This window comes from Perca fluviatilis, chromosome 11, assembly GCF_010015445.1.
Source record: "Perca fluviatilis chromosome 11, GENO_Pfluv_1.0, whole genome shotgun sequence".
NCBI classification, from domain to species: domain Eukaryota; kingdom Metazoa; phylum Chordata; class Actinopteri; order Perciformes; family Percidae; genus Perca; species Perca fluviatilis.
Window position 1 is genome coordinate 842,368 of NC_053122.1, and position 9,833 is coordinate 852,200.

The window sequence follows — 9,833 nt, forward strand, 5'->3', positions numbered from 1 at the left end:
TATTTACATGGAGTCTGGTGGAGATATGCTGGCTCTATACACACTAAAAGTCCTGATTATTTACATGGAGTCTGGTGGAGATATGCTGGCTCTATACACGCTAAAAGTCCTGATTATTTACATGGAGTCTGGTGGAGATATGCTGGCTCTATACACGCTAAAAGTCCTGATTATTTACATGGAGTCTGGTGGAGATATGCTGGCTCTATACACGCTAAAAGTCCTGATTATTTACATGGAGTCTGGTGGAGATATGCTGGCTCTATACCGGGCAAAAGTCCTGATTATTTACATGGAGTCTGGTGGAGATATGCTGGCTCTATACACACTAAAAGTCCTGATTATTTACATGGAGTCTGGTGGAGATATGCTGGCTCTATACACACTAAAAGTCCTGATTATTTACATGGAGTCTGGTGGAGATATGCTGGCTCTATACACACTAAAAGTCCTGATTATTTACATGGAGTCTGGTGGAGATATGCTGGCTCTATACACACTAAAAGTCCTGATTATTTACATGGAGTCTGGTGTAGTTTGGTGATAGTGATTTTGGGGCTGTTTCATGTTAAACTAAAAGGATCTTACTCTTTAACTAAAAGGTCTATCTCTGTAGGGATCCATCCCATAATGTTGTCAGTCACTTAGACTTTAAACTTTTCTATTTTCATAAAGAAATCTAATATAATTGAGTAAATGTTGGTTGTTTCTATGGAGCCACAACTTAATGGCTGGGCGTCATATGTGCACTCTGGTACTTTAACAAACATCAGTACAGCCCTGACAACAGGACCACACGAGTCCAGTTTAAAGCTGAAAAGACCAATGATGTCACATGTTCAGGTGACATGTGACATCATCGTGTAAGAATCCTCTGGAGGCTGTTTGTTGGACAGAGAATAACAGAAGTGATGATCACTCAAAGCTCTGCGTCGGACTTTTATTTAAAGCCCAGAATGTTTTTTTAGAGAACAGAGAGGTTAAAGGTCAGAAATGTTTATTAGAGAACAGCGAGGTCAAAGGTCAGAAATGTTTATTAGAGAACAGCGAGGTTAAAGGTCAGAAATGTTTATTAGAGAACAGCGAGTTTAAATGAGGAAGGAGGTGAAGAAAGAAAGACAGGACTTCCTGTTTTTCCTTCGCACACTTTAATGTTTCAACTCAAAAACACACATGCTGATATTTACAGTAAAACACACACAGAAGCTGATATTTACAGCTGTTAGCATCCTTTAGCAGCTGTTACCAGCTGTTAGCAGCTGTTAGCAGCTATTGGCATCTGTTACCATCTGTTGGCAGCTGTTACCAGCTGTTACCAGCTGTTAGCAGCTGTTGGCAGCTGTTACCAGCTGTTACCAGCTGTTACCAGCTGTTGGCAGCTGTTACCATCTGTTAGCAGCTGTTACCATCTGTTACCATCTGTTAACAGCTGCTAACAGCTGTTACCAGCTGTTACCAGCTGTTACCATCTGTTAGCAGCTGTTAGCATCTGTTACCATCTGTTAGCATCTGTTACCATCTGTTACCATCTGTTAGCATCTGTTACCATCTGTTAGCATCTGTTAGCATCTGTTACCAGCTGTTAGCATCTGTTACCATCTGTTACCATCTGTTAGCATCTGTTACCATCTGTTAGCATCTGTTAGCATCTGTTACCAGCTGTTAACAGCTGGTAACAGCTGTTAGCATCTGTTACCAGCTGCTAACATCTGTTACCATCTGTTACCATCTGTTAGCATCTGTTACCATCTGTTAGCATCTGTTACCAGCTGTTAGCATCTGTTACCAGCTGCTAACAGCTGGTAACAGATGCCAATAGCTGTTTGCATCTGTTAGCAGCAGCCACGTTTCCAAATTGTTTCTTAAAATATTCACATTAAACAACCAGCAGCTGGGAGAGAAATCATCAATCAAATTCATGTCGCAGACGTCCTGTGATGTGTCCGACATCAGCAGCTACAGTTACATCACATTCAGTGTCCAGGAAACACCTGAGAACGTTTGGGAAACTCGACTTAATGTCCCGCTGACAGCACACACCGGAAGTGGCGTTAGTCGCTGTCTGATAAAGTCCCGGGAAAAGAGTTAGGGTTAGGGTTAATGTCCTGTTGGCGTGCGTCTCTACAGCGAGAGCGCCTGCGAGGTGTCGCTGTCTGACATCACCGAGGCTCTGGTGGAGCTGCGGCAGCTCTTGCTCTGATTGGACGATGGAGAGCGCTGGCGTGGGCGGCAGACGCTCAGCATCTGCAGGACGTCTCGGCGGAAACGGCGTCCGACGAAGGCGTACAGGAAGGGGTTGAGGCAGGCGTGCAGGTAGGCCAGGCTCTTCAGCACCTGGCCCGCCGTGTCGAAGCGCTTCATCTCCTCGCACGCCATGGTCACGTTGGACGCCTGCGACGCCTGCACCGCCAGCACGGCGTTGTACGGCAGCTGGGTCGTCACGAACGCCGCGACCACGGCCAGGATGACGCGCATCGCCCGGTGCTTCTGGAAGCTTCGGGTCTTCAGCAGCGTGGCCACGATGACGCTGTAGCAGAACGCCATGACGACGAACGGCACGCAGAAGCCGAAGATCACCTGCAGAGACACAAACATTTAAAAACTGATAAATATACTCTGAATAAAATAGTATTTTATGTTGAAATTAGACTAGTAGTGATTGGGCACCTGACAGTACCTAGGTAAGGACTACTAGCCAGTCAGAAGCAGAGTATGAGGCCCTGACAGTACCTAGGTAAGGACTACTAGCCAGTCAGAAGCAGAGTATGAGGCCCTGACAGTACCTAGGTAAGGACTACTAGCCAGTCAGAAGCAGAGTATGAGGCCCTGACAGTACCTAGGTAAGGACTACTAGCCAGTCAGAAGCAGAGTATGAGGCCCTGACAGTACCTAGGTAAGGACTACTAGCCAGTCAGAAGCAGAGTAGGGGGGCGGCCTGGTACGTACAGGCAAGGACTACTAGCCAGTCAGAAGCAGAGTATGAGGCCCTGACAGTACCTAGGTAAGGACTACTAGCCAGTCAGAAGCGGAGTATGAGGCCCTGACAGTACCTAGGTAAGGACTACTAGCCAGTCAGAAGCAGAGTATGTGGGGTGCCCTGACAGTACCTAGGTAAGGACTACTAGCCAGTCAGGAGAAGAGTATGAGGCCCTGACAGTACCTAGGTAAGGACTACTAGCCAGTCAGAAGCAGAGTATGAGGGTGTGCCCTGACAGTACCTAGGTAAGGACTACTAGCCAGTCAGAAGCAGAGTATGAGTGCCCTGACAGTACCTAGGTAAAGGACTACTAAGCCAGTCAGAAGCAGAGTATGAGGGTGTGCCCTGACAGTACCTAGGTAAGGACTACTAGCCAGTCAGAAGCAGAGTATGAGGGCGTGCCCTGACAGTACCTAGGTAAGGACTACTAACCAGTCAGAAGCAGAGTATGAGGCCCTGACAGTAGCTAGGTAAGGACTACTAGCCAGTCAGGAGAAGAGTATGAGGGCGTGCTCTCACCTGCAGCGCCCGGACCAGGATCTTGGTTCGGTTCCCGAGGTGTGGAGGGAACACCATCCTGCAGGTCGAGTCCACGTCGGCGACCGTGGCGAACACGAGCTCCGGCGTGGCGAGCAGCAGAGCGAGCAGCCACACGGCAGCGACCGCCAGCCGGCTGCGGCGCCGACGCTCCGCCTGCGAGTTCTGGGCCTTCGCCGAGCGCACGATGACCACGTAGCGGTCCGCGCTGATGCAGGTGAGCAGCAGCGCGCCGCTGAACAGGTTGACCTTGTAGAGGGCGGAGTTGAGCTTGCAGAGGGCGGGGCCGAAGCTCCAGGCGCCGCCGGCGGCCTCGGCGGCCCACAGCGGCAGCGTGACGAGGAACAGCAGGTCCGCCAGCGCCAGGTTCAGCAGGTACACGTCCGTTTTGGTCTTCAGACGCCGACGGAAGTTCAGGTAGATCCAGACGACGGCCATGTTGCCGGCGCCGCCCACCACGGCGATGATCCAGAAGAGCGGCGGCTCGTAGCGGCGCCTGAACGCTCGCACCGACTCCCGGTCACAGAACAGGTGGTCGTAGTCGCTGTAGTCTTCTTCCTCGGTGGTGGCCCAGGCGCTGATGGAGGACGGGTCCTGTAATCAGAGACAACAAGTTACAAAACAAATGTAATCAAAGTGGGCAAGTGTTAGCAAACCTACCAGACTCCATGTAAATAATCAGGACTTTTAGCGTGTATAGAGTCAGCATATCTCCACCAGACTCCATGTAAATAATCAGGACTTTTAGCGTGTATAGAGCCAGCATATCTCCACCAGACTCCATGTAAATAATCAGGACTTTTAGAGTGTATAGAGCCAGCATATCTCCACCAGACTCCATGTAAATAATCAGGACTTTTAGCGTGTATAGAGCCAGCATATCTCCACCAGACTCCATGTAAATAATCAGGACTTTTAGTGTGTATAGAGCCAGCATATCTCCACCAGACTCCATGTAAATAATCAGGACTTTTAGCGTGTATAGAGCCAGCATATCTCCACCAGACTCCATGTAAATAATCAGGACTTTTAGTGTGTATAGAGCCAGCATATCTCCACCAGACTCCATGTAAATAATCAGGACTTTTAGCGTGTATAGAGCCAGCATATTTCCACCAGACTCCATGTAAATAATCAGGACTTTTAGCGTGTATAGAGCCAGCATATTTCCCAGACACTTTGAATAATAATCTGAGTCTGTCAGCAGCAAAAACAGAACCGGTGGGTAAAGTAGTGATTATTTACATGGAGTCTGGTGGGTAAAGTAGTGATTATTTACATGGAGTCTGGTGGGTAAAGTAGTGATTATTTACATGGAGTCTGGTGGGTAAAGTAGTGATTATTTACATGGAGTCTGGTGGGTAAAGTAGTGATTATTTACATGGAGTCTGGTGGGTAAAGTAGTGATTATTTACATGGAGTCTGGTGGCAGTGAAACGAGCAGCAGGTTTTTCTTACCTCTGTGGTGAACGCCGTCATGATGTCGTCCGTGGAGGTCATGTGATCAGATTTAGTGACCTTTAAGAGAAACAAGCAGCAGCTGATGTCACTCGGTGACATCACAATATACACCTTTGTTACCAAAGTAAAACAGGTAAACTAGTGTGATGTCAGCGTGATAAATGTGAATCTGTTCTAGTTTCTCCTATACACTCAAGATCTTTGATGACGTCATCATGGGCTTTTGGGGAAACTCTGATCCACATTTTAGAGACTAAACAACTCATACATTCACACATTCATCCAGACAATAATCTGTAGTAGCAGCAATTAAGTTTACTCTTTAAAAGTTTTGATTGTTCAGTGATAGATATTTTAATACTGGTCCAAAAACGACTCAACAATGTTTAAAGAAAAGTTTTAGAAAGACAAAGTGAAATTGTGAAACTGTCTGTCTGTTTGTCTGTCTGTATGTTTCTCTGTCTGTCTGTCTGTTTCTCTGTCTGTCTGTCTCTCTAACATATATGTCTGTCTGTCTGTTTCTCTGTCTGTCTGTCTCTCTAACATGTCTGTCTGTATGTCTGTCTCTCTAACATGTCTGTCTGTTTGTCTCTCTAATATAATGTGCCCTTTTAAAATTGCCCCTTGGGGACAAATAAAGTGCTTTGAGTTGAAATGAATTGAATATGTCTGTCTGTCTCTCTAACATGTCTGTCTGTCTGTCTGTTTGTCTCTCTAACATGTCTGTCTGTCTGTCTGAGTGTCTGTCTGTCTGTCCGTCTGAGTGTCTGTCTGTCTGTCTGTCTGAGTGTCTGAATGTCTGTCAGTCTGTCCATCTGTCTGAGTGTCTGTCTCTCTGTCTATCTGAGTGTCTGTCTGTCTGATTGTCTGTCTGTCTGAGTGTCTGTCTGTCCGTCTGATTGTCTGTCTGTCTGTCTGTCTGTCTGAGTGTCTGTCCGTCTGTCTCTCTACCTGTCTGTCTCTCTGTCTGTCTGCAGATCTAATTCTTCAGTAAGAAGACATGAAAGAGATCTAAGCCATGAGTCACATCTTACACAACAATAACAAACTTTATTATTATTATTATATATTATTATTATTATTATTATTATTATATTGTTATTACTGTTAATTCTGCATATTAAAAACTAAAACATGTTAAATCTGAAGTTCCTCTAAAGAAAGTAAAAAGTAAGAGGACTCACAGTCAGTCAGCGTGTCTTCGTCTCGGCAGCGTCTCACTTTCTGTCCGTTAAACCACAGAGCTGACTCGAGTCAGAACAAAGGGGGGGGGGTGACTCATTAACTCTATAGCTTCCCCTAACTGCTGTGTGTGTGTGTGTGTGTGTGTGTGTGTGTATATGATGATGCTGTGATACCATAACAACACAACATATTTACATCAATCATTGGCAGTAACATCAATAAATCAAAAAATCACGACACACACACACACACACACACACACACACACACACACACACACACACACACTGATGTACTACTACTGTTTAAGGTACTCGTTCAGCTACTTTCAACCTGGGGTTTTCCCTAGAGACAGGATCCCTACAGAGAGAGATACAGAGCTTTTAGTTTAACATGAAACAGCCCCGAAATCACCATCACCAAACTCCACCAGACTCCATGTAAATAATCAGGACTTTTAGTGTGTATAGAGCCAGCATATCTCCACCAGACTCCATGTAAATAATCAGGACTTTTAGCGTGTATAGAGCCAGCATATCTCCACCAGACTCCATGTAAATAATCAGGACTTTTAGTGTGTATAGAGCCAGCATATCTCCACCAGACTCCATGTAAATAATCAGGACTTTTAAGTGTATAGAGGCCAGCATATCTCCACCAGACTCCATGTAAATAATCAGGACTTTTAGTGTGTATAGAGCCAGCATATCTCCACCAGACTCCATGTAAATAATCAGGACTTTTAGCATGTATAGAGCCAGCATATCTCCACCAGACTCCATGTAAATAATCAGGACTTTTAGCGTGTATAGAGCCAGCATATCTCCACCAGACTCCATGTAAATAATCAGGACTTTTAGCATGTATAGAGCCAGCATATCTCCACCAGACTCCATGTAAATAATCAGGACTTTTAGCATGTATAGAGCCAGCATATCTCCACCAGACTCCATGTAAATAATCAGGTGATTTAAACTATATAAAAAGTTGAAATATTATTACTTCTTACAGCTTTGCTTTAGATGAAAGGAGAGATGTCTGTGTGTGTGTGTGTATGTGTCTGTGTGTGTGTGTGTATGTGTCTGTGTGTCTGTGTGTGTGTGTGTGTGTGGGTACCTGTTTTACTATATTCGTGGGGTCCAAAAACCGGGAACTGCAGTATACATGTGGGGTCTGCACAGCCTCGTGGGGACCAAAATGGGCTGTTTGAGGGTTAAGACTTGGCTTTAGGACTAGGGTTAGAATTAGGTTATGGTTATGGTTAGGGTAAGGGTTAAGGTTAGGCATTTAGTTTTGATGGTTAAGGTTAGGGTAAGGGGCTAGGGAATGCATTATGTTAATGATATGTCCCCACAAAGATAGTAATACAGACTTATGTGTGTGCGTGTGTGTGTCTATGTGGTTGTGTGTGTGTGTGTGTGTGTCTGGTGTGTGTTTGTGTGAGTGTGTCTGTGTGTGTGTGTGTGTCCGTGTTTGTGTGTGTGTCTGTGTGTGTGTGTGTTTCTGTGTGTGTCTGTGTGTGTTAGTGTGAGTGTGTCTGTGTGTGTGTGTGTCTGTGTGTGTGTGTCTCTGTGTGTGTGTGTGTCTGTCTGTCTGTCTGTCTGTGTGTATGTGTGTTTCTGTGTGTGTGTGCGCGTGTGTGTCTGTGTGTGTGTGTCTGTGTGTGTCTGTCTGTGTGTGTCTGTGTGCTGTCTGTGTGTGTGTGTGTGTGTGTCTGTGTGTCTGTGTGTGTGTCTGTGTGTGTGTCTGGTGTGTCTGTCTGTCTGTGTGTCTGTCTGTGTGTATGTGTGTGTCTGTGTGTGTGTGTGTGTGTGTGTGTCTGTGTGTCTGTCTGTGTGTGTGTGTCTGTGTGTCTGTGTGTCTGTGTGTGTGTGTGTCTGTGTGTCTGGTGTGCGTGTGTGTCTGTGTGTCTGTGTGTGTGTGTGTCTGTGTGTGTGTTTCTGTGTGTGTATGTGTGCCTGTGTGTGTGTCTGTGTGTGTGTGTGTGTCTGTGTGTTTTGTATGTGTGGTGTCTGTGTGTCTGGTGTAGTGTGTGTTGTGTGTGTGTGTGTGTCTGTGTGTGTATGTGTGTATGTGTGTCTGTGTGTGTGTCTGTGTGTGTGTCTGTTGTGTGTTATGTTATGTGTGTCTGTGTGTCTGGTTGAGCGTGTGTCTGTGTGTGTGTGTGTGTGTGTGTGTGTGTGTGTGTGTGTGTCTGTGTGTCTGTGTGTCTGTGTGTGTCTGTGTGTGTGTGTGTGTGTGTGTGTTGTGTGTGTGTGTGGTGTTTGGGTGTGTGGTTTTGTGTGTGTGTGTCTGTGTGTGTGTGTGTGTGTGTGTGTGTGTGTGGGTGTGTGTGTGTGTGTCTGTGTGTGTGTCTGGTGTGTTCTGTGTGTGTGTATGTCTGTGTGTGTGTGTGTCTGTGTGTGTGTGGCTGTGTGTGTGTGTGTCTGTGTGTGTGTGTCTGTGTGTGTGTGTGTGTCTGTGTGTGTGTCTGTGTGTGTGTGTCTGTGTGTGTGTCTGTGTGTGTGTGTCTGTCTGTGTGTGTGTGTCTGTGTGTGTGTGTGTCTGTGTTGTGTGGCTGTGTGTGTGTGTCTGTGTGTGTGTCTGTGTGTGTGTGTGTGTGTGTCTGTGTGTGTGTGTCTGTGTGTGTGTGTGCTGTGTGTGTGTGTCTGTGTGTGTGTGTGTGTCTGTGTGTGTGTGTCTGTGTGTGTGTGTGTGTGTGTGTGTCTGTGTGTGACGACACTGAAACAGGAATTAACCACATAGCGTGACAGTTAGGTGTTGCATGTCACGCCACTCTCTCTGTCTCTCTCAGCTTCCTGTTTTATCAGAACAGGAAAAAACAGCTGATGACACCATTCACATTTCCTCTTCTTCTTCTGCAGGTTACCATGGTGACCATGGCTGCAGGTGCAGCAGCAGAGCGGGCAATAACAACCCAGACACATTCGTCAGCAGGTTGTTTATTGCATATGTCCCTACCCGATGTGAGTCAAGTGCAGATATGAGTTGTGCGTGCGTCACTTTGTGACAAGTAGCCTCCAAAATGCTAACGAGAGACTTCTGTAATCATTAATGTCAATACAATATAAAAAATAACAATAATAATAATATAAACAATAATAATAATAATAAACAATACTAAGATCACTGCTGGTTACAAGTTAGCATTCAGACACAACAAAGACTGTCACTGGAATGGTGTTCTGAGCTAACGTTAGCAATCAGACACAACAAAGACTGTCACTGGAATGGTGTTCTGAGCTAACGTTAGCAATCAGACACAACAAAGACTGCCACTGGAATGGTGTTCTGAGCTAACGTTAGCATTCAGACACAACAAAGACTGCCACTGGAATGGTGTTCTGAGCTAACGTTAGCATTCAGACACAACAAAGACTGCCACTGGAATGGTGTTCTGAGCTAACGTTAGCAATCAGACACAACAAAGACTGCCACTGGAATGGTGTTCTGAGCTAACGTTAGCATTCAGACACAACAAAGGCTGTCACTGGAATGGTGTTCTGAGCTAACGTTAGCAATCAGACACAACAAAGGCTGTCACTGGAATGGTGTTCTGAGCTAACGTTAGCAATCAGACACAACAAAGACTGTCACTGGAATGGTGTTCTGAGCTAACGTTAGCATTCAGACACAACAAAGACTGTCACTGGAATGGTGTTCTGAGCTAACG

General features: G+C 45.8%; 1 protein-coding gene across 1 annotated transcript; it reads right to left on the reverse strand.

Annotated features, from left to right (window-relative positions):
* Positions 1-1,440: 1,440 nt before the first annotated feature.
* ccr9a (chemokine (C-C motif) receptor 9a) lies at positions 1,441-6,278 on the reverse strand. Its single transcript, XM_039816971.1, has 4 exons — positions 6,160-6,278; positions 4,973-5,032; positions 3,497-4,108; positions 1,441-2,577 (listed from the first exon to the last, which is right to left on the reverse strand). The coding sequence occupies exons 2-4, from the start codon at positions 5,012-5,014 to the stop codon at positions 2,122-2,124; spliced, it is 1,110 nt and encodes a 369-aa protein (XP_039672905.1). The 5' UTR covers positions 5,015-5,032; positions 6,160-6,278; the 3' UTR covers positions 1,441-2,121.
* Positions 6,279-9,833: the final 3,555 nt, after the last annotated feature.

What these genes read in the sequence shown, in the direction of transcription:
- ccr9a (XM_039816971.1), bottom strand. Translation starts at nt 5,014, where the DNA reads ATGACCTCCACGGACGACATCATGACGGCGTTCACCACAGAG. An exon ending in TGACGGCGTTCACCACAGAG is followed by an intron (nt 4,109 to 4,972) that starts GTAAGAAAAACC and finishes CTCTGATTACAG; the next exon opens with GACCCGTCCTCCATCAGCGC. An exon ending in TCCTGGTCCGGGCGCTGCAG is followed by an intron (nt 2,578 to 3,496) that starts GTGAGAGCACGC and finishes GTGTCTCTGCAG; the next exon opens with GTGATCTTCGGCTTCTGCGT.